At 37.1% G+C, this 25,354-nt stretch overlaps 1 protein-coding gene across 2 annotated transcripts in view; it reads left to right on the forward strand.

Moving 5' to 3' along the window:
- The window catches only part of CERT1 (ceramide transporter 1), a 123,246-nt gene that overhangs the window by 76,080 nt on the left and 21,812 nt on the right, over positions 1-25,354 (forward strand). The window contains exons 8-11 of one of the 2 annotated variants that reach the window (XM_082836072.1): positions 491-583; positions 16,812-16,898; positions 18,990-19,082; positions 19,589-19,666. In XM_082836072.1, the coding sequence (XP_082692198.1) occupies positions 491-583; positions 16,812-16,898; positions 18,990-19,082; positions 19,589-19,666 (351 nt within the window). The remainder of the gene's footprint in view (positions 1-490; positions 584-16,811; positions 16,899-18,989; positions 19,083-19,588; positions 19,667-25,354) is intronic. The other variant, XM_082836071.1, reaches the window with a different exon arrangement.

Below are 25,354 nucleotides of genomic sequence, written 5' to 3' on the forward strand. Positions count from 1 at the left end.
CTCTAAAATAATTTTAACCAGCAGTTGGAAAGTATAAGAAAGGTATCTTTCTTTAGAATATCTTTTTGCATTTATTGATTCTACCAATAATTGAGTTATTTTCTTCCTGGCATCCATTACTTGACTTTTTGTCTGTAACAAAATTAATTTAGCTCCTACTGGGGGAAACAAACACGTGAATATATATTGTAGGCATTTCTCTGGTGCTAATTTATCCTTTTTTTTTTGTTTTTTTGAAGTGTAGACACTTTGGTAGTTACTTAATCCATTTAAATATATAACCTACCTATAAGGCAATCTTAGTGGTATTTTAAATGGTAGCTTGTATGTGATATATGGCCCAGAAAAAAGTGTTTTCTTGGGCAGAAGAATACTCATTTTTCACAGAAGTGGAGTTATTTTGGGGCCAAGTTATAAAATTTTGATGAAATGTAGAGAAAATCCCACTTGACATGATAAATTTTTCACTTGCTTTTTTTTTTTTAAATAGGAAAGTGAGAAGAGAAGAAGAATAGAGGAAGCATACAAAAATGCCATGACAGAACTTAAGAAAAAATCTCACTTTGGAGGACCAGATTATGAGGTATGAAGTTATGTTTTTGGTCTTAGAGAAACATGTAGCAGATATATATATGTATTTTTATATATGTATATGTGTATATATATATATATATATCACAAAAGTGATTAATTTTTACATAATACTTTACTTTTAAATGTTTTGAATATTTCATAATGTATCTATGCTAGGCTTACCCTGAAACAGAATTTTTTCTTTTTCACCTACAAAGCTTTAAAGGGCTTTAAAAGACTTATTACTAGGCCTTCTACTTTATAGGACAAATTTTTGTCTCCCCTGTTAGGGTGATACTTACTGATATTACATTCTAATTCATTTTTTCTTTAATTTTATTATTTGAAATCTATAGATGGTTTATTTTATTTTATTTTTTGGCCACTCCATGAGGCATGTGGGATCTTAGTTCCCTGACCAGGCATCGAACCTGTTACCCCTGCACTGGGAATGTGGAGTCTTAACCACTGGACCACCAGGAAAGTCCCTAACTCTTTTTTTTTAAAAAAACAAACAAACAAACAAAAGCAACCTACAGAGGAAAAACCTGAGAACTTTACAGGTGAAAGATTTTAGGCTGTGCTGTATACTGTGAGGTCTTCTCCATAGCAAAGCGTGAACTGTTCAAATTGCCATACCTTTATGTTTGGAAAATGTCTGAAACCAGCTTCTTTTCCCTGTTGGTTATTTGTTAAGCAGTTAGTAAAAGCTGCCTCTCCATATACAAACACATACAGGAGTGGCAAGGAGTATCGTTGACATAGAAGAAGAATGGTAAAAAAGTTAGACTATATTTAAGAAAGCAGAAGAAAAATTTCCTGCCATTTTTATTCTAGAAAGGAAAAAATAAGACCTGCTATTGACAATATTTTTTACGTTGGAATTGATTTCCAACTGTGAAAATCCATAGTATGAGACTTGAGCAGTAATTTTATTTTATTTATTTTTAAAATGTATTTATTTTTAATAGATCTTTATTGGAGTATAATTGCTTCACAATACTGTGTTAGTTTCTGTTGTACAACAAAGTGAATCAACCATATGCATACATATGTCCCCATATCCCCTCCCTCCCATGCTCCCTATTGCACCCCTCTAGGTCATCGCAAAGCACCAAGCTGATCTCCCTGTGCTATGCTGCTGCTTCCCGCTAGCTAACTATTTTACATTCGGTAGTGTATATATGTCGATGCTACTCTCACTTCTCCCCATCTTCCCCCTCCCACCCCATGTCCTCAAGTCCATTCTCTAATAGTCTTTATTTTAAAGTCTATTTTATTGGATACGAGTATTGCTACTCCATCTTTCTTTTTATTTCCATTTTCATGGAATATCATTTTCCATCCCCTCACTTTCAGTCTGTATGTGTCCCTAGGTCTGAAATGGGTCTCTTGTAGACAGCATATATATGGGGCTTGTTTTTGTATCCATTCAGCAAGTTTTTGTCTTTTGGTTGAGGCATTTAATCTGTTACATTCAGGGTTGTTACTGATATATATGTTCCTGTTAGCATTTTCTCAATTGTTTTGGGTTTGTTTTTGTGTGTCTTTTTCTTCTCTTGTGTTTCCTGCCTAGAGAAGTTTCTTTAGCATTTGTTGTAAAGCTGGTTTGGTGGTGCTGAATTCTTTTAGCTTTTGCTTGTCTGAAAAGGTATTGATTTCTCTGTCGAATCTGAATGAGATCCTTGCTGGGTAGAGTAATCTTGGTTGTAGGTTTTTCTCTTTCATCACTGTATGTGTGTCCTGCCACTCCCCTCTGGCCTGTGGAGTTTCTGCTGACAAATCAGCTGTGCTATTTTTGTTTTCCCCTTGCTGCTTTTAATATTTTTTCTTTGAATTTAATTTTTGTTAGTTTGATTAATATGTGTCCTGGTTTGTTTTTCCTAGGGTTTATCCTGTATGGGACTCTCTGTGCTTCTTGGACTTGGGTGACTATTTCCTTTCCCGTATTAGGGACATTTTTGACTATAATCTCTTCAAATGTTTTCTCAGCCTCTTTCTTTTTCTCTTCTTCTTCTGCGACCCCTATAATTTGAATGTTGGTACATTTAGTGTTATCCCAGAGGTCTCTGAGATTGTCTTCAATTCTTTTCATTCTTGTTTTCTTTATTCCGCTCCTTGGCAGTTATTTCCACCATTTTGTCTTCCAGCTCACTTATTCGTTTCTCTGCCTCCATTATTCTGTTACTGATGCCTTCTAGTGTATTTTTCATTTCAGTTATTGTGTTGTTCATCTCTGTTTGTTTGTTCTTTAGTTTTTCTAGTTCTTTGTTAAACATTTTTTGTGTTTTCTCAATCTGTACCTCCATTCTATTTCTGAGATTCTATATCATCTTTACTATCATTACCCTGAATTCTTTTCCAGATAGATTGCCTATTTCCTCTTCATTTATTTGGTCTTGTAGTTTTTTACCTTGCTCCTTCACATGTGACATATTTTTTTTGCCGTCTCTTTTTTTGTGTGTGTGTGAGTGGGATTGTGTTCCTGTCTTACTGGTTGTTTGGCCTGAGGCTTCCAACCCTGGAGTTTGTAAGCTGTTGGGTGGAGCTGGGTCTTTGTGCTGAGATGAGTACCTCCGTGAGACCTCACTGATGAATATTCCCTGTGGTCTGAAGTTCTCTGTTAGTCCAGTGGTTCCAACTCGGAGCTCCCACCCTAGGACCTTTGGCCCGACCCCCAGCTTGTGAACCAAGATCCCGCAAGGCACGTTGGATGGCAAAAAAATAAGAGAGAGAGAACAATAACAAAGTAAAAAATAAAATTAGGAAACTAACAGATACATTAGAAAGGATATGAAAATAAAAATATAGGGCTTCCCTGGTGGCGCAGTAGTTGAGAGTCCGCCTGCAGATGCAGGGGACACGGGTTCGTGCCCCGGTCCGGGAAGATCCCACATGCCGCGGAGCGGCTGGGCCCGTGAGCCATGGCCACTGAGCCTGCGCATCCGGAGCCCGTGCTCCGCAACAGGAGAGGCCACAGCAGTGAGTGCCACTGCAAAAAAAAAAAAAAAAATTATGGTGTAATGGAAGAATCTATATTTTATTCCAGTGGCATTTGTTGAATAAACCATCTTTTTTCCAGCCATTTGAAATGCAGCTCCCTCTTTCTCTTTTAATGAAGAAAATAAGGGCACTTCACTTCTTTTTTCACCATCTTCCTGTTCATGAAAAATTAACAAAGAAATGGAAAATATATTCTAGTCTTATTGAGAATTACAAGCTAGGAACAGCATCTCAGAAAGCTCTGAGAACTGTTCCATCCGTTAGAAGTGGTTTTTAGACAGGATGTACATCATATCAAATGACGTAATAGTGACAGTTTACACAGTTCACTTCTGCAGGTACAAAGTGGTAGGTAACCTGACTCTTTACAAGATAAAGAAGAAAGGTTATCTTTTAAGAAGTTGTCTTTTTTTGTGTGTGTGTGTGGTATGCGGGCCTCTCACTGTTGTGGCCTCTCCCGTTGCGGAGCACAGGCTCAACGGCCATGGCTCATGGGCCTGGCCGCTCCGCGGCATGTGGGATCTTCCTGGACCGGGGCACGAACCCGTGTCCCCTGCATCGACAGGCGGACTCTCAACCACTCTGCCACCAAGGAAGCCCCAGGAGTTGTCTTAATGCTAGAAGAATGTTGCAGTTTAGGATTGGGCAGGTATTTTTGCCGATGGGGAAAATTTGGTCATGATGCATAATGCAGATATACAGTACACTATAGAGGGGAAAGAGGGGGCCAAAAGGCAGAGAAAATTTTTATGTTTAAATTTTTCTTTTCTTGCCATAAAATATGAATTTTATTTCACAATTTCCTCTTTCTGATCATTAACCTTTCGATGGAAAGCATTAGGTGATCAAATATTTGGTCCCTTGATGCCAGGGTGGTTGCTTGCCTGCCGTTGGTCCATCGTGTCCCTCAATGTTGGGTCCTAATAGCCCTTTTCTCTTTTTTGGGGGGATGCGGGGTGGGGTGGGGAATTATACTAGCAGAATGTTTAGCAAGGACTGAGAGCCAATTCTAGGCTGTCCAGTAAGACAAGACAATTCCCCTCACATGTGCATTATGTATGCCTATTATTTTATAGAGCACTGGAGACATGATCCAAAGTTTTAAGTTGTTTAGACATCATTATTTTACTACGAATAGGTGATACACAGCATGAAAGGCAAGAAGCTATCACCTTGTAAGTTCCACAAACTAGTTTACGTTGCCAGTAGAACCAACAACATCATTAACAAAGATTTAAGCCAAGATCCTCCTGAACCAAACCCTTTTCCTAGTATTTCCCCTAAACTGGGAAGAGGATTTTTCAGAGTGGAAATTTGACTCTTTTTTTTTTTGCGGTACGTGGGCCTCTCACTGTTGTGCCTCTCCCGTTGCGGAGCACAGGCTCCGGATGCGCAGGCTCAGCAGCCATGGCTCATGGGCCCAGCCGCTCTGCGGCATGTGGGATCTTCCCAGTCTGGGGCACGAACCCGTGTCCCCTGCATGGGCAGGTGGACTCTCAACCACTGAGCCACCAGGGAAGCCCTTGACTCTTCGTATGTTATAAGATGAGTTAACAAATATCGTGGCCAAATGGTCATACCATTGGAAACATGATAGAAACCAGTGTGCTCCCATTACAGATTGACATCAGAGATTGACAGGAGCTACCCATCAGTGACCTTGAGCCCAAGGGAAACGAATAACATATCTTCCTAACCAACCTGAGGAAAGCCAAGGTCATAAACTTGTTCCATAAAACCATTGGGTCCTCTTAGGGGCTACCCAGTATTCACCATCTAATGAAAAGTATTGTTTATGACCAGGTTCAGAACAGGCATCATTAATTGGCCAGGTAAGACTTGAAGCTCCTCGATGGGCAAAGCCCAGGCCTTCTACCCCTCAGGTACCTGATGCTGGGGGTCTACCCCAGTCCTCCCCCCACCCCCTGGCTCCTAGAACAGCCTCCCTGGCTGTTCCAGGCTGGCACTGCCCTCTCCACCACCCCCCAGCTGCCCTCAGCTGTCTTCCCTTGTGCACAGCCCTCTGTGCTGTCCACCCCTCCCTCTGGCAGGTAGCAGGGCAATAGGTGGGGAGGAGCTGCGGTCTATGAGGACCAAGGTGGGGCTTAGGCCCTGTCCTCCCCCCCAGGAGGGGCTCCGTATGCATTCCTTGGTGCTCTCTGAGTGTAGCTGACGTCCTGCCCGTTTGGAGCAGATGACTGTGTGTATGTGTTTGCGTGCCTGTCCAATGTATATTGTATCTTAGCTTCCATTTTTAAAATTGTTCTGTACAGAGAGATGCAGCAGGGGGGTGGGAGGGCAGAGTGGACAGAGGGAAGCCACCCTGCACCCGCATTGGGTGTCTGGGCTGGGAGCAAGAAGGCTACAAAGGGTCTGGCCTGGCCTAGGCCCCACCTTGGGCTCAGCACGAAAGGGCTTTCAATGAATTAAGTGAAAACTTTTTTACAAAAATCAAAGCTCCAAACATATTAGAAATAAAATATGAACTTGCAAAAAAAAAATTAATTGGCCAGGTAATAGCATCTCACTTAGTGATATTGGCAGTGATACTAGCTTGCCCAGTGCTAGAGTTTCTTTCTTTTAAAATAAAATTTCTAAGGGCTGTCCAGTTAGAGCCTTGGAGAGGAGAAATCTACCAAGGCAACCTGGGAGTACTGGACATAGGTAATTGGCCACAAACCCAGTAATTAGATTGATTTTTTTTGAAACTTGCAAATGATTGAGCTCAAGCAAAAGTGTGAGGAGAAAACAAAGTGTGAGCAGTTGTCAAAGTAATCAGTGTACAGACCTAGTACAGCATCTTGGATCAGCTGTTTTCTTCAGATGTCTTCTCTTGCTGGTCTGGTAGTGCTGTTCTTAGTCAAAGTCAAGTGTCAGAAACAGGAGTTGCAGTTTATTCAGGAGAGGAGGCCTGATATGCAGTTTATTCAGGAGAGGAGGCCTGATATGCAGTTTATTCAGGAGAGGAGGACTCTTCCAATATGGCTATAAAGAGTCCTTTATCTGATACCTGTTCCAGTATGAATAATCTCCTGGTTGCAGGTCATGGCACATCTGATCTTCATTCAAAGTTAGATTACTGTGATAAGCTTCAGAAACAAACTTGGAGTATCCTTTTAATAACTAAACTTTATAATAATACAACAACAAGGAAACTATCTGGGAAATGAGTCTTAGGCAGTAGTAAATAAAGACCTCATTTAATAAAACTAGAATTTAATATCCACTGAAACATAATCTATTTCTCTCTAAAATTACCCTAATTTCTACCAAATGTAGCCACATTAAGACAAATTGGTTTGCAAAATGTCTGGTTAATTGACAACCTAGGCTCTTTAAATTGGCTGTGCTGGAACTTTTCACAAGGAATCTCAGATTGAACTTTTAAAAAAAAATTCTCAGGGCCAGGAAAGTCACACTAAAGGCATGTCATAGATTCCGCCTGTGACAGCTGTAGATTTTGGGTGCTAGGTTTGGGTGAATTTCTCTCTTCTCATAGTCTCCTGAATACCTTGAGATTCCTGTACCTGTTAGGAGGTGACCTTCCTTATTACCTGAGAAAGTTGCTAGGAACCTAAGAGTTTACAGGTTCTGAAGGGATCAGGTAGAGAGAAAAGATTAATGTTTCAATTCTACATACAGAGTTGTGATTTAAAGGTTTCTTTATATCTGGAAAACAGATTAAAAACAAATAATATTTCAGACAAAAAACAAAAATTATATAACCATACTCATAATTTCACTCAGTCTTATGTGACTAATCCTTGATCTTAATCTTCAGTTAATGGTTTTATGAAGCCATCAGGTTTTCCATCAGAAGTCTTTAATTTCTTACCCAGTTCAGTGGTATGATCTGAAAGTTATCAGAAACCTATACTTGTCCAAAAGTCCTTTCTGTGAATCTTCTTCAAGTTGAAGCATTTTTGCAAAAACTTCAGAGTAAAATAATAACTGTCCATAAATGATAAAAGATTCAAAAAGTCAAGGCTAAAGACCTGATTACAATGCCAATTGACAAATAAACTTGGTTACTGTTGTGACATACAACAATTTAAGATAATTACTAGAATTATGACTGATAACATTTTACCAGGACATACCAGATTTTTAGGAGTTCTATATAATTTCTAGAATTTCTATATTAATAACATTTACCCATATGATATAACCTGAGAAGTTTTATCACCACTCAAATTTGACAATGCTTCCCATGTAATTTAACATACCAAATAAGACTAATTAGTTTAATATTCCTCTCTCTGGGAGGGAGAGAAAACAAATATTTTGAGGCATACCAGGGGCCCTTTCGAAAACCTCAGAGTTAACTAGAGGTCCAGTGAACTTCATTTAGAATTTGATCTTTGGGACATTTGTCAAAAATACCAAAAAGTTTTAAAATACTTAGTTAAATAGGATCATAGGTCACTGTGAAACAATACTCATTCATTTAAGCAAAGTGACAATAAAAGATCTCAAAGGTAATAAATCACTTAAAGGCAAAGAAAGTCACACAATCTCTTACCAAAAGCAGCTCAATATTTTAAGAAAACTTTGTGCTCTTAGAGAGAAAACTGAATTCTGGTTTTATACACTTTACCTTTAAAAATCATTTTCTTAACTAAACTCAATCTTAGCCAATCCTGACCACGTACAAAACTCTTTTCTCAGTGTTCCTTTTCCTCGACCCTTTTACAACTTTCTGTATCCATATTATTTTGTCCCTTATTTTCTTTTCCATTCAGAAACAACCAGCTCTAAGACAAAACTACCCTTTTTTTCCTTTAACAAAATGCATTTCCAGTCCTTATACCCTCTTTTAGTGAAAACATACTTCCCATTTTCCTCGGATACTAAAATGTTTCCCTTATTATTTTAGTAGCTTTAGTTACACATATTATAATTCTTAACCTTAAAACATAGTTTCTAGCAAAAACTAAGTAAGCAATTATGAACTGTCTTTTCCGTTAGTATTCTTCAGATTGGCAAGCTTATAAATAATATTTATGGTTCTAGAAAACGTTCTCTTTCTTACAGAAAATGTCTCAATGTGACATCAAACATATTAATAGTCCTAACTAACCTTAGTTTCTTTGAAAAAGGAAACCTGTGCTCAGTAATTAATGTACCAGTATCTTAGCTGGAAATGACCTGGGTATTCGATGGATTCCCATTATTTAAGTTAATTTAGCACAGCTCTAAAGTTTCAAGTTACCAAAATCTGGAAAGAGTATTTTAGATAGACATCCCCAAAACACAGTTATTCCTAAAGAGTTAAAAGTTTCATCGTATTGTTATTTTTTTCTTGCTGAACAACTTTCTAACAAGAATAATAAGGTTTAATTTAATTTCTAGTATACCTAGGTACAATAAAAATATTATACTTAATGCTGATGACTCTAAAGACATGTCTGTATTAATTAAACCAACAAGCTTAAGCTAACTTTAATACCAGATATTAATTCAGTACTGAATATTTCCTAGATCACATAAGCCTGAAATTCATTCTAGCCAGGTTCTTTTGTATTTCTGAATATTTATATAACTGTTTAATTTCCTTTAAGCCAATTAAACAGAGCTCTTTTACAAATTAATTTTTGCAGTACCACACATCTACAACACACCTATGTAAATACGAAGAAACACACAAACAGACACAGAGACCTCATAGTGCCCATTCCAAAATTTCAGCCAGGAATCAGGTGTAACAATATAAAACCCTCAGTTATAAAAGAGATTGAATTCAAATTGGGTTTCTGGCAGATGGAACAAATCAAGATCACCTATCTAGATTGCTAAAACCTTTTTACTAGTATTTATGAGAAGACACTTAAGATTTCTATTTGTCATTAACAAGTCAAGTACCAAGTTATTTACCCTCCCTCAAGGCCAGAAAACATTTCTTTTTCTCTGTTTACAAGCCTCTTAAGATAAATAAGGGGACATTTTGGGAGTGGTAAAAAGATTGGTGGGCTTTGGATTATTTCTGGAGCCATACCTCTGGTCCTATAAAGACTAGATTTGGAAAATAAAGACAGTTTTTTGTTTTTGTTTTTTTCTCAAAGAATTGGGTGGCCACCTCAGTGATTTCAAAGGACTGACATACCCCTTCACCTTTGTTGGAATGTCTTACTTTCCCTCATTTAGCTTAGGGAAGAAGCAGCACCACCCCCCTCCAAAAAAAATTACTATCAGGTTCCAATTACCAGCTATGGTCAGTTTAGTCAAACCATTGGCTTCCCACCTCCCAACTTGGTAATTAATTTATTTATTATTTTAATTTTAATTATTTAGTTAGTTAGTTAGTTGCACCGGGTCTTAGTTGCGGCAGGCGGGCTTCTTAGTTGTGGCAGGTGGGCTCCTTAGCTGCAGCTCGAGGGCTCCTTAGTTGCAGCTCGAGGGCTCCTTAGTTGTGGCTCACCGGCTCCTTTAGTTGTGGCATGCAAACTCTTAGTTGCAGCATGCATGTGGGATCTAGTTCCCTGACCGGGGATTGAACCTGGGCCCCCTGCATTGGGAGTGTGGAGTCTTAACCACTGCGCCACCAGGGAAGTCCTGGTAATCTGTTTATAAACACTTTTAAGGATTCTCCCTGGGTTTAAGAAATTATTTAACTGTGGCCCTCAGTTCAGCCTTTGATCTGAAGAGGCTTGCCTACAAGCCTCATGTAGTCCCATTCCTAAAGGTAACCATTTAATAGGATCTTCTGAGTAGAAAGGCAATTCAGACAGGAGATTATTAGTAGATGGGAACAGTAGTTAAAGTTTTAGGTACCTTTTATATCATTAATCTTTTATTAGCTTTCTACAACAAATCTTTCAATGAGGTTATTTTGAAATTTTGAAGCCTTTTGGGGCTTCTGTATACCAATTAAAATAGGTACAATATTTAAGATGAGAGCTCTCTAAAATTTTAACAATTTAGTAGACTTTCCCATTCAAAGGATCTAAGAAGCTAGCCTGACAGATATTTTTCCCTGCTAATATAATTTTAGAAAAGAGAAAAACTCTTACTGCTGTTGAAAAAAATCAGTTTGGGAGTGCCAGAAGAACCTGTCTCACCATTTCAGGGCCCAACATCCTTTAGTTCCGATTAAGAACTTGCAAGCATACATAAACCCAGCTGGTATTCTCATAGGTGACTGTCCATCTGGGAGCTGTTTGGCCTTTGAGGCACAATTTCCTATTATTTCATAGCCTAATTCAGATATGGGATATGAGATATGATCTGCACAGCTTTCTGAGGACAGTGTGGTAGATCAAATGTGTGCTGCTTCTGAGTCTCGCCCCAAGGAGTTAACCTTGGGTTGGTTTGACTCTTGTACATGGCTCAGTTTCTCCCTGTGACAGTCTAAAACCGCCATGGGTGCTGAGGGCACTAGGTTATCAGCCTCTCTTGTGCCCCGTCGGATGAGCAGTATTTACCTAATGGTTGTAGTGGATCTCCCTTATTCTTCAGAGCTGAATAATTCAGTCTCTCATTTCACTAGCAAAAGCTTTGTTCAGAACATATATCAACTCACTTTTTTCAATGTAAGCCAAAGTTAACAAAAACCCAGCCACCTATGTTTCCCTGGGCCCCTTGTCCAGATCCCCGAAGTCCTGCCCAAGAACTGCACCAGTGCCCCTTAAGACTCCAAGCCTTAAGTGAAACAGCTCAAATAAAATTTCAGGATCATTACTCAAACAATGAGATCCAGATATTAGGAGAGCTCACCAGAACACCTGAGGAGTACTGAGAAGCTGGTGGGGCTCAACGGACCCATGCTTGGTACTGAGCACTAGTTCTGGGTTGACTCCAGGTGTTCACTAGTGGGTATCTCTGATATCCTGCCAGCTAAACCATGCATGTCAACAAAAATGAATCAGTCAATCTGAGAAAGAAATGGAAATTTTATTTGAGCCAAATTGAGAACTGTTCTGCCCATTAGAAGTCAAAGCACAGTAATATAAGTTTTTTGAGACAGAGGGCGGTACATCAAATGATGTAATATTGACAGTTGACACAATCCAGTTTTACAGGAACAAGGTTGTAAGTCATGTGACCCCTTACAAGATCAAGAAAGAAGGTTATCTTTTAAGGAGTTGTCTTGTTGATGCTAGGAAAATGTTGCACCTTAGGACTGGGCTGGTATTCTTGGGGAAGATTTGGTCAGGATGCATAATGCAGATATACAGTACAGAGTAGGGGGGAAAGAGGAGGCCAAAGGGCAGAGAAAATTTTTTTACGTTTAGATTTTCCTTGTCTTGCCATAAAGTATGAATTTTATTTCAAATCCCTGTAGTATCAAGTTATGTAATTCTTAAATAAACTAGGGCCTGTTTTTACACTTTTTTCCCCTTTTGGAGTTTTGAACCATCTATATTTACTTGTGTTCATACTACATTTGCATGGATTTTAGACGATAATTCAAAATATGACTTTGTTTTGGTCCTTATCAAACATTCATGATGTTCTAGTTATCGAACAAAGTTTAAATGTTTCTGTCATCTGTGGCCTCAGAAATTATAATCTTAAATCCGTGCCTTAAGATTTTACTAATGTAAGACACTGCTAGGCATGGGTGATATTGCAAGGAACAAGGTAAACAAGGGTCCTGCCTGAGGGCCTTAGCTGCGTACATAATGGGAACACAGAGTAGTTAACAGGCAATTAGAATAATGTATGTTATGGAACACTTTAACACTGTGAACACAGATATTGAGTCAGGGATGGCTTCCAGATGCAACGACTACGTCTGAGCTAAAACCTTAAGAATGAGTCAGCTGAGTATTTGTTAACCAGGTGAATAGCCTGTAAAGTGTTTGCTTATAGGGGCTGAGAAGAAAGAAGACATTTGGAGACCAGAAGAAAAAGAGCATTTTGCCGCAGGGTAACGCAAACCACTTATCTGTGGAGGGTAGAGCCAATCAAAAGTAGGGAGTGGCAAGACTGGCTAGAACCAGTATCCTCAGGCAATGGGTTTAAGTCATTCTTACTTCCTGCAGTGAGGAGAGTGGACTGAAGTTGACTGTTGTGACTGAGGGCTTGGAGACTTTTTCAGTATTACAGGTGAGAATTGAAGATAGCCTACATGGACAAATCAGATATTTGGAAGGTAGAACTGAAGGGTGTGGTGACTGAATGAGGGAAAAAAGAGGGATTCAAGAACAGGCCCAGGTTTCTGCCTTAGATAGATTGATATGGAGATGAGGGAAGAACAGGTTTTAGACACGGTGCATCTGAGTTGAAACATTCACTTGAACACTCCATCTTATATATTATTAGATGTAAAGATCTAACACTTAGGAGAGAGATGGACAGGCTATGAATTTGGGAATCATCAGAAGATGACTGAAGTCACAGAAATGAGTAAGAATGCTGTGGGGAGAGCAAGTGTGGAACCCTGAGGAGCACTCACGTTTAAGGGGTAGACAGAGGAGGCGCCTGCCCTGGAACCCAAAGAACAGTGCTTACTTAGAGAGGAACTGGGAAATTAAGACTCGCAGGGGAAAGATGGCTCCAAAGAGAGTCATTAACATAAGAAATGCTGCTAATAATTAGGGCAAGTAGATAAAGACTATGAAGTGTCCCATAGATTCAGCAATAAATAGCTCTTTTCTTTGGTAAGCGTGATGAGATAAAAGTGTTTAAGTTTTTTAATAAAGGAAAATTTATTCCAATTACTTTAGTTCTCCCTCGGATTTTTAACGCTGTAGTTCCCAATTGGTAAACTTCTGAGACTCTGATGTAATTGAATAGAATGAATGAGTATTACAATTTTTTAAAGAGTCAATGTGGTTATGATCAATAGAATTTTTAAATGATTAGAAAATATGTTTGAGTTCAGAATAGATTTGGGGTATTTTATATTTTTCTCATATCAGCAGAGACCAAAGTGATACTGCTGTCAGTTAAGTGTCTGAAATGTTTTGGCTTTATAAAGGGAGTCCTTCAGGACTCTTTCATGATCCAGCTGGTCATTAGATGGTTATGTCAGGGAGGAATAAATTTTCCTCTACCCTTCCATGTTCTTCTGGCTCATCTAAGAATTAAATTGACATGAGGCAGATTAACAGAAAATCAAAGTTTAATAGTATGTATATGTGGGAGAGATCCAGGAAAACTGAGTAACTCAATAAAATGACTGAAACCCTCACTTTAAAATACCATCTTCAGCTAAAGACAAAAGAAAATGTGGGCATAGTGGTTTGGAACTTAAAAGAGGTGTAAGACAATTCACAGGAAGATGGGAATGCAAATGTTTGGTAAACAAATGTTTGCTGGGCCATGCAGAAACAGTGGGACACACAGTAGGCTCTGGTCTCTAGACCCTGCTGAGTTTCCCCCATAACACCTAGCCAATATTCTTCGCAGAATATCTCTAGTGATAGCTCTATTCCAGGAACAGACCCTCTATCTAAAATTTTTTTAGGCAGTGAGAGGGGAAGGTCAAAGTTTCTTCCTGAGTCTTTTGGGCCTTAATTGTTTTTAGCTCAAAATAATCCACATGCCAAAGAGACATTTTGGGGTGGTACGTTTTGCTCCCCTGCAGTTATATTCACTTAGTGGTAATTCATCAAGATGTGTACTGTTCTGTATGAGTGTTGTAGTTAAATTAAAAGTTGTGTGTGGGGGTGTGGTTTGAAGTGACTTTTGAGGGATCCCCATAACTCTACAAGAACTACTACATTGAATCAAGATTTCTGATATGCCTGTGCGAAATGACAGGAGCATTACAGCATAGTTCTTCCCTCTCTTCTTGTGTGGCCCCAGGTTGTGGCAGCGCAGGGATGATGTTGCTTCATACTTTTTAATGGAGTAGTGACGACTTAGGATTTATTCCAGACAGACCCACAATTGTCCACGTGTCTTATTTTGTACATTTAAAAATTGGGGGAACTTAAACCCAAGCCTGCCTTTTCAGCCTTCAGTTTGATCTCAGGTGGCCTCAGCTTGCAGAGGCTTGAAGCAGGGTTTCGGTTCCCAGCCAGAGATTGAGGTCGGGTTACGGTGGTGAGAGCACCAAATCCTAGCCACTAGACCAGTGGTCAGTGACAAGGCCCTCGCCCTTAAGCTTTGCAGAAAAGAATTCCCACAAAGACGGAAAGTAGTGAAACAAGTAAAGTGTTTATTAGGAGGAAGAAAAGAGTACAGTATGTGTGGATAGACACACGGGCAGACTCAGAGAGTCACACCCTCTTGGTAGTTTGAATCACTTATATGGGGCGTTTCTTCCCAGTTTCCTTTGGCCAATCATTTTGATTTGCCTGGTTCAGAGTCCGTATTTGGTATATCTCAGGATCCTCCCATGTGTGCACGCACATCTCTTAGCCGAGATGGATTCTACTGAAGAGGCCTATGGGTAGTTAGCATCACTTACTGTGGGGTGGCGCCCCCTCCCTTTTTGACCTCCAAGGAGCCTTTCTGTGCATGTGTAGTCAGGGAGGTCTCCTGACGTCAAGAATGAGAAATATGTGTTCTCTTATCTTCTATCTGGGCAGGGCCCAGCCTCCTCCTCCTATTTTCATCATAGAGTATCCACAGAGAACGAACTCCAGCTGTTTGCCCCAGGGGCCCATCTATCTCCTGCCTCAAGTTTAATAGTAATATGAAGCTGCTGTAGAGAGGGATATTTCCCCCTTTGCCCCTCTTCAGTTCTTGTGGCTGGACTAATAATAAAATGGACACAAGATAGATTAATAGGAGAAAAACAAATTTTAACTCATGTGTGTGTGGGTCCCACAGAAATGGGACCAAAACAGTGGCCAAAGCAGGCAGGTTTTTTACTCTCAACAAAGAAACAACAAAGTTGTGAGGGCAAAGAAACTTAGGTTTGGGGTGCCCAATTAGTGAAGAATCTAAACAGAGTTTGGACTTGGAGTAGTAAATTTAAAATGTAACAAGATTTGTTTATAGAGGTTTCCTGCTTCTCAGACCAGATTCCCTATCTTTGACAATAATGGTGTCCTACCTCCAGATGCAGGGAATACACATTTCACATGAGATTTGTTTCCTGCTTTCAGGGAGACAGGAGTGTCTCCTGTGGCACTGGCCATTTCTTGAGTAACCTTAATTCAAAATAATCAGTGTGCCACTGAGGCACATTTTGGGGTAGCCTACTCTGGGCCCCAACAAAGCTATTGTTCCACTTATAGTCCACTTAAATTTGTTTTAACACAGCAAGATACACACATAGCTTGCTTGTTTCCATTTTGCTATTATTCTTTATATTTTTATCTTCTGATACAGCTGAGGTTCTACTTGCATTAGAACTACTTGGAGGACTTATTAAACACGCATATTCCTGGCTCCACCCAAGACCTACTGAAAAGTAATTTCTGCGAATGGGGGCCTGGGAATTTTCATTTTAACAGGTTCCCCAGGCAGTTCCCCAAGTGATTGAGAACCACTGCTCTACCATTCTAAGCAGGCTTTCAAGCATCAGTTCAACTTTTTTTTCTCTATGATATTATTGTCTTTGCTTATAGGAAGGTTCCCCTCAGAAGCCCTATCTGTACTTCTCATTGGCTATAGATCTGCAACTTTGTACTTAAAACCTTCCTGCAATTTTATATGGTTTCCGTCGATAAGTCCTCAAGTCACAGGTACTCAGCTCTGCCACTGTACCATGAAAACAGATATAAACCATACATGAATGAACATGATTATATTCCAATAAAGCTTTATTTAAAATTCATATAATTCCCACATGTCATGAATTTTTTTTTTTTTTTTTTTACTTTTTCCTTTTTTTTTTTGGCCATGCCACTCAGCTTGTGGGATCTTAGTTCCCTGACCAGGGATTGAACCCGGGTCCTCAGCAGTGAAAGCACAGAGTCCTAACCACTGGACCGCCAGGGAATTCCCCCATGAAATGTTGTTATTGTTTCCCAGCTATTTAGAAATGAAATTCTGAGCTTAAAGCCCATTCTGAAAGTAGGCAGTAGACTAGAATTGACCCACAGGCCATAGTTCACCAACCCCCTGCTCTAGATTATTGCCCTAACACAGTGTCGGTCAATATACAGTAAGTATTTGAGTACTGAGTGAGTGAATTAATTGTAACACTCTGTGCACTGATTTTGCACAGAGCAATATGTTGTTCATCTTTGTGATAATATTACCTAGTGTACTAACTGGTTCAGAAATGTTTGTCAGCTCACTTTTCACCTTTCTCCTAGAGTTAATGCCAGGGTTATCAGTGTTTTCTATTTTCTTGAATCAACAGCTTTTTTTTCCCCTGTATGTCTGAATAGGAAGGCCCAAACAGTTTGATTAATGAGGAAGAGTTCTTTGATGCTGTGGAAGCTGCTCTTGACAGGCAAGATAAAATAGAAGAACAGGTATGTATATTATTAAAAATTATTAAAAATCCTTGATGTATGTTATTCATATAAATAGAATTTGAAATCATGATCCTAATAACCTAAAAATGAACTCTCGTCTACAATGAGTCACAAATGTAGAAGAATCTTTATAAGTCACTTTATTGACCAATTTCCAAGCAATAGAAAGAAGACTAATGATTGTTTAAAGCAGGCATGCATAATTAACATGAAATTAAATGGAAATATTCTGCCTGTTCCCCTTGAAGTATCCAACCTATTATCATTCTGTTAATACAAAGTATATATTTGCTCTGAGTAAAACAGTCTCTTTGAATTTCTCTTCACCACCAAGTGCCATATGAATTCAAAAGGAAGATGACCAAGAATTTATTTTTCTTCTATGTTAGTACCATTCAGTTTTTATTATTAACTCATTTATTGCTTTCACTACCTTCACCTTAATTACTTCCTCACTTTTAACTTTGCTCAGTGTTTTTTCATCATTAAATTCACAGCAGTTATACCCAGCTCCTTCTGTGGAAATTGAAGGAAGGCATTTCTAAAATCCTTTAACTCTAGTTTCAAGATTAATTTGAGCCTTTACCTTTAATTCTGCAACAATGCAGTTACCATATATTACCACTAGATGGTACTTAAAGATGAATTTTAGTTATTCTTCTCAAGACTTTAAGCATCTTGCAAATAAATCATATGTGTATCAGTTTTATACTACAAATTAACTTGCATAGAAGAATTGGCTTGTTTATTCCCTCTGATTGCTAGGGCAGTCATGGCTATTATGCCCATTTACTGATCTATCTATCCGAGGGTAAGTCATCTGCAATAGTGGCTGTTTGCTTTTCATGCTTATTTTTCCCCTGTTTTTTATCAGTGATGAAAAGTTTGTCACATTAATTTATAAAAGCTTACTGCTCATTTTTTATACCCAAAAGATGCTACACAGCACTCAATAGAACTTTCAGTTCCTAAATAAGGTCTAATTTTGGATGCCAAAAATATCTGAAATAGCATCATTGTATTTGGTTTTTTAGGGTGTTTTGGGTGGTTTTTTTTTTTCCCCTTCACTATGTTTTCACTTTTGTTTTAATCTAAGATGTGTTATTTCGTGAAGAATAGCAAACTGTGAGGTCAAGACAAGTTAGTCTTAGTTTTGCCAGTAACTGTGTAGCTCTAAACATATCACTTAAATCCTCTGGGCCTTGGTTTTCTAATCTGAAACAAGGAGTTGGACAAGATGATTCAGATCATCCCTTCTGGCTCTAAAATGCTCCTCCACTGAGTATCAATATGGTGGTTGAGCTGGAGTTGAAGAGAATCAATAAAAACTTTTGTATGCTTTAGAAAAAAGAAATATTCACAGGGCGATCAACTCATTTAATATCAGTCTATTCCTGACACTCTAGTAGATAAAAACAAGTCATTAAACAGACCATGATTTTCTTTGCCTAAGAGCCAGGCACGTTGATATGACAAAGATAATCACACACACAATACAGCATAGTTTCTGGTACAGTATATTTAGTAAATATTTATTGAACAAGTGAGAAGAAACTAGGCAAGCTGAGAAGGAGGCAAGAGGTTAAGTGGCAGCTTAACAAGAGTGAGGTGATGGGATGAAGGCAGAATACCTTCATGGAAAGGAGACAAAGATATACATGATATGTTCTTTTGAACATAACTGAAGCAAACAATGATTATTGGTTCAAATAATACAGCCCTCCGAGGCCCTGATGATGTGGAATGATTGGAATAATTTGGCCAGAGTTAGGATAAGAAAATTATTTTGGTAGCAGTGTTAAGGTTGATTCATGGTAAATGGTGCCATGCTGGTACTGGAAATCCTGACTGGGAGCAAAAATAAAAGAACTAATCCTTGGTAGTGTCTACGGAATCCAAAAGAAGAAAATGGGGATACATGAAGTGTCAAGATTTGGCAAGGCTTGTATCTTTGTATCTTTAGAGTAACTTCGTAATTCAAATATTTATAAGAACTAAAGTGTTCAGTAATTAAATGTTATATTATCCATTCTTAAGCTGCAAAGTACACTTCGAAACCTTCCCATTTAACATTATATGTTTTCTTAGTCACAGAGTGAAAAGGTCAGGTTACATTGGCCTACTTCAATGCCATCTGGAGATGCCTTTTCTTCTGTGGGGACTCATAGATTTGTCCAAAAGGTAAGCTAATGTCACAGTTTACTAAAAGTATATGCTATATTTTTCTTCACTGTTGACGAAACTATCCTGTTATATAAAGTCTTTTTCCTTTTCTTGAATTTAAGTAATGAGATTTTTTGGTATTACATGTTTTCTTCCATATACATCCTCCAGAACTGCTAGAAATCTTCTGAACATAATGTTCTTTCTTTTTTATTTAAGGGGGAAAGAAGGGTGGGGGAATAGGGAGTAGCTTGTCCAAAATAGTTAACCAGAAGCATAGCCAGTGATATTAGATCTCTTTTTCCTTTGGGGTTAAGTGGTATTATTTTGTATTATTGGAAGCACTGCATTCGATTCTGGAGCATAACACATAATAGGTGCATGAAGTCAGCACTTGCTGCTGAGCTTGTTTCATATAGTGCTTTGTTCTCTCTTTCTTTATCTTGTGTTTGGAAGTTGGTACTGAATGCTCTGTTGTGCCTTTGTTCTGATTACTTGGTTTTTTCTTTGTCTGTCTCTGGTAGCCCTATAGTCGCTCTTCCTCCATGTCTTCCATTGATCTAGTCAGTGCCTCTGACGATGTTCACAGATTCAGCTCCCAGGTACTGTATGAATGTATAGAGTGGACTTGAGACTTTCTGTGCTATATTTCAGCCTGCTTTCCCAGTTCCTAGAAATCTTTTGGTTAGGCCACTTGTTTTGGTTTTGAATTTTAAATAGTAACATCAAGCATTAAAGAAAGCCTTCCTTATCTGCTAAATAGTTCCTCTGTCAGGCTTGCATGTGCCCTTTGTATCCTCTATTGTGAATAGCTTGGAATTTCGCCATATAGGAGATACTCCTGAAAGATTTCAAATTGAATTGAAACGAATAGAAGGTACCTGGTTTTTAACTATCCTGTGATATCTGTTTCTTCAGACAGGATTCAGCAACTTTTGTGGACATGGTCTATAGGATATGTTATAGCATTAAAGCAGGTTTCAAGCCTTACTTCTAACCTAATTTAAAATATTTCATAATATTTTCAACAGGGAAATAATTTTTTAAATAAAATTTGTCTCATTACCATTATACTAAGCTTCATTGAACAGGTTGCGTTTTGCTTTGGCAAATTATCCCTGGAAATGAGTATTCCAGTCCATATGATAAATCTATGGAAATTGATTTTAACTTATTTAGTATCAGCACAGGTTAGGAATTTAGGACAGGAAGCTGGATGCTTGCAGTCTCTGCCCTCATAATAAAATCAAAGTGTCAATGGAGGAATATTATTTTAGCATCAGCATTAGGTTAAAAAATTTTTTTTAATCTTCACATATTTGCCATTCAACTTTGTATTTTTATGGTGTTTGCATTTTATTGGATTGCAATATGTCATAGTATGTTAAGAACCTGAGCTCTGTAGTCAAAATCACCAAGTTTAAATCTGGTTTCCTGCATGATGTTTGACAACTTTTCTAACTCCTCTGTGCTTTGCTTCTGTCATCTAGCTAGGAATGTGATAGAGCTAGAACCTAGCATGTAGTAAGTGCTCAGTAAGTGAGCTTTTATCATTATAATATTATTTCTTTGAGCTAATCAAACTTATCTACATTATTTTTTCTCTATCAGAGTGTTCCAATAAAAAATTTTTAAGTCAGTTTAAAACAGGCATACAAATAAAATTTACATTAGTTTTCAACTATGTAATAAATAAGAAAATTAAGTTTTAAGACTTAAATTTTTTTCTGACTTTTGTAGCTTTTTTTTTCCTTGAACATTTTTGGGAAAGAGATGCATCAGTTCCTCATCAGAAATTACCCTTAGCCAGATTTATTACAATATTTCTTACCTATTGCTCATTCATTTATGTATGCTTTTAAAATAGTGACATACTCACAATAAATCATTGACCAAACTAGATTATACTGGGAGACTTTGGTTTATTCTTAATTAAGCTCCACCTTGCATTAAAATAATAAATTAACAGACTGACTAAAAGACATCAGTACTGGTCACCATTTTCCCTTAAAATATAGAAATATATAGGCTATAAATTTTTTAAAATGTAATGAGAGCAAGAAAAGAATTTGAGCCGCTGATAGGTGCCTAAGAATTAGGGCTTCAGAACCCAGAGCTGGGCCTTAGCTATAGAGATATATAAAACAGCTGAAAGCCTTTGAATACAGGTGAACTATCACTGAGAAGCAGGTGTCCACATTTTTATAAGACTGTCAAATTGTAGCTTCTTTACCTAATTTTTTTGTGTAACTTTTGTGTATAAGTTGAGAAAAATCTTTCTAGTATTTTTTTTCTAATGTATGATGTTTGTTATTGATCCGATTCTTTTTTTAAACTTTTGATTATTCTACTGTTTTATATTCCAGAAGAGGAAATGAAGGAAAACAGCATTGAGGTCTTCAAGTATTTATTTTCCTTGCTAAAGTATTTGTTGTCATTAGCAGACTTGGGCTCTGGCAGTTAACTATTGATTCATTTGGCTTTGCTATCTACTTATAAGTCTTGGCTCATGACTGGTTTGTTCTTGTTGAAATAATGGTCATAGTCCTGCCTGAGTAAGATACTTAAATGTAGAACTGAGAGATTCCCTGAAAATAACTTCAAATAAAATATGTGACTCTACTAGGAAATTAGTAGCAACACGTGAATCTGTATCTGTCTGATGGACAGATGTTGGAAATGAAGTAGCTCTCGATGAAAGTGTATAGAAATTAGGAAGGACTTAGATTTATAAATGGATCTTCTTGACCACATTTATTTCTATAACAGTTACCACCTAAAGATGTCACCTCAAAAATCAGAGGGAAATAAAAAGCATCCTTAGTTGGGGGAAAGAAAAAAAGAAAATCAAAGGGTGGGTAGTACATCTTGGGTTAATATATGATGAGCATCACCATTACAAAAACAATTCTGCGTAAAGCTTTTTCCCACTTTTGTGCATAGTAACATCATTGTTGTGGTAATTATTTATTTTACCCCTCCCTTTTTTATTGTATCAGTATAAGTAATAGAATGCTAATTTAGCTGAACTAGAAAGTAGAATAAATAAAATTACTAGATCACTATTAATATTCTTATGCATATCCTTTTTCCACATATATGTAAATTAAATAAAATCAGTCACATATTGATTATACACACCTTAGTACTTGTTTTTTTCTACCAAAGTGGGTAATTCTATATATACTGTTTTGTAACTAGCTGTTTTGTTTTTTTAAAGCACAAATATAATTAGGCCCATGTTCCCATCAGTAAATATAGGTCTAGATCTCCTTGTCTATTGTATGGATATGAATACTAGATTTACCTACTCACCTAATATTGAACATTTAGTTTATTTTCAGTCTCTGTTATTTAATAAATAGTGCCACATGGGCATCCTTGTATATACAGCATCCTTGTATGTACATCTTTGTACACTTATCCAATTATTTCCTTAGAATATATTTATAGAAGTAGAATTTTTAGGACAAAGGCCATGCACACACCCAAGTTTTTTATTCTTATTGCCAAACTGTTCATTAGAAAAGTTGAACCAGCTACACTCCCAGGTCAGTTTTCTTTTGCTATACTGACACTGAATATTATTATTCAGTTAATATTTGCCAATCTGATAGAATAAAAGTGTTATTTTTCTTCTCGGCTAATTGCATTTTTCAGTGAATTGGCTATTCATGTCCTTGACCATTTTTCTTTTGGGTTAACAGTACACTGTTAATTTGTTATTAATAAATTATTGTATCCAACAGATCCCTTTATGACTCTGTAACAATAAGCATAGTTGTATTCCTTTCACATGGGTAAGAAAAAGAGATCCAAGCTCTGTTTGAGCCCTTCTGAGACTTTTGCTCAATACAATTTTGTTGTACCATCAAAGGACAATTTTCTATTAAAGTTTCTATATTAATAATATTAGAAAGATCCAATTAGATCTGGCCTCCTAAAATGGCATACTGAGTGATTCAAATGTGAAGTGAAAGAAAAGGTAAGAATTGGAGTGCCATCACCTCTATTTCAAATCTGTTTTGTCTTCAGTTTTTTCATAGTTCATTTGGTATGAAGATGCTGTATGTAAGGTGCAAAAAAATCAAGGGCATGATTCCTGAAATTATGCTTAGTGTAAAATTCAGCCTTTTTTTTTTCAGCCTTGTTTTTTTAAGTGATAGATGTTTCTAGTAACATTATTTTCTAGTAATCAAATTTTGAACCTGATAAGGTAGAAAATTTGGCATATGTTTATTCTTGTCATCCAATTAATGGTCCCTAGTTTCCCACTTATTTTTGATGTAGAGTCGTAACTGAAAACAGTAAATGGAGCATCTTTAGATTTATATCTGAAATGTGAGTGTGGTCACATGTGCCCACGTCATTGCCCCTATAGAAACATTGGCTACTGCATATTTTAACATAAAATTCGTAATAGTGAAATTTTACCAGTATCATCTTTCTTTTTAACCTTAATGTTATTACCTCGGGGAATATACCATAATGGATAAAGATTCCTTGATGAAGGCTTTGCAGACATGGTTAGTACAGTAATTGGGTACTTCGATAGTTTCATTAATTTCCTAGGAGCACAGTACTGAATACATCTTGTTTGTTTCTCTGTTGGACTTTTTCAAGCCCTCTTAAGGAAATAAATGAGGACAAAAGATTGAAAACTTTTCCATAGATGCAGTGGTAACTATTCTTTCATCTATCTAGAAAGACAATGTTGAATGCATTTACTGTACATTGTTTCAAACTTAAGTTACCTTCTATCAATTTATATTTGTGGAATCTGGTTTCTATTTGCAATGAAGCATAAATCAAAAACACCTCGTTTTTCAAACATTTGAAATAACTAATTTAGGAATAATCTCCTAAACAGAAACACAATTACCTGCAATATTTTTCAACAAAAGAGCTAAATGGCACTAAAGTTTTATTACACAGAACTCTCTTTGTTTTTTAGCAGAATAAAATCCTTAACATTCTTCTTTCACAAGTAATCCATTTAAAATAGGGCCTATTTGGGGGAAACATTTCCTTCTGCCTCTAATCTCATAATAAATATGGGTGTTCTTAACTCCCAGTGTCGTACCTAAAAGTACATACGTATTCAGATCTGAAGATTTTTTAAGATCTTGGGATCTAAAAATCATAAAAAAACTTTTCCCAATCATGATGTGACACAGACAAATGAATCAAGCCAGTGCTACTGTTGAGGCTTTATTTATGCATACTAACTGGGACTTTCTTTGTTCTTCGTCTTTTGGTAATAAAATACGTTTTGTATGTATTATTTGTAACTTGGAGTCCTACATTAGTCATCCTTACCCTCTCAAAGCAGATTTCAAAATTTTAGAGGCACAAAGGTTTTTTCCAGTCAGCCTCTGAAGTTATGTTTTCTAATTAAGGCTTTATAAAATTATAGAGGTACTAGTAGTCATGTTTTAAAATTTCTTTCAAGTCTGTAACCCAGCACCATTCACATTAAAGTTTATGAGTAAAGAAATAATATATTATGTAATGTTTATTTAGTACAAAACTAGATTGTAGAATTTCCTCATAATCATTTTTATCAAAAACTTTTCTGGTGATCATTGCCAATTAAAGAGATACTTAAAGCCATAACTACTTTCAGTAACCAAAATTGCATTCTGAAATCCAGAAAACTTGGTTTACACATCACAATAACATATTGATAACATCCTTTTATGTAGAAAAATTATATCCCCAGGGTGAATAATTTTAAGATCTCTGCCCCCAAAGTATTCATGTATTTATTTCAAAACACATGTAAACCTGGTTCTTACGTTTCCCTGACAAATGCAATAGACTTTATGTAAAATAAGTAATTAAACTTAGGAATAAATCTTAAAATTGAAGTATATAATATGCATATTTTTCAACTCTTTTCTGCCTTCTCTTAATAATATTACTAGGTAAACAAAATTATGAGTAAAAGTTCAGAAAATAGAACTTAGAAACTAAGTGTCTATGCGTAGATGGTAAAGGTGGCAGTTCCTTCAGAGATGATCTTTCTGTCACTTCAGTTCTGTTTAAAAATATGTTTCATAATAGGAAGGTTTCCAAAGAACACGTAAATGAAATCTTACCAATAAATCTGATTGAGGATTCTGGGAGTGTGAACTGTTTGACCTTATTTGCTTATAAAAGATGGGTAGGGGTAATTTGTTAGTTAAAAGCAGAGGTTGCAATTTAAATTTAGTAAAAGAAATTTAGTTAGAAATTTAGAAAGAATGAACTATTAATAAAAGGTGATAATTTGCAAATCTTTGTGTGTA

The sequence above is a fragment of the Leucopleurus acutus genome, assembly GCF_964270905.1.
Source record: "Leucopleurus acutus genome assembly, chromosome: 3".
Lineage (NCBI taxonomy): Eukaryota > Metazoa > Chordata > Mammalia > Artiodactyla > Delphinidae > Leucopleurus > Leucopleurus acutus.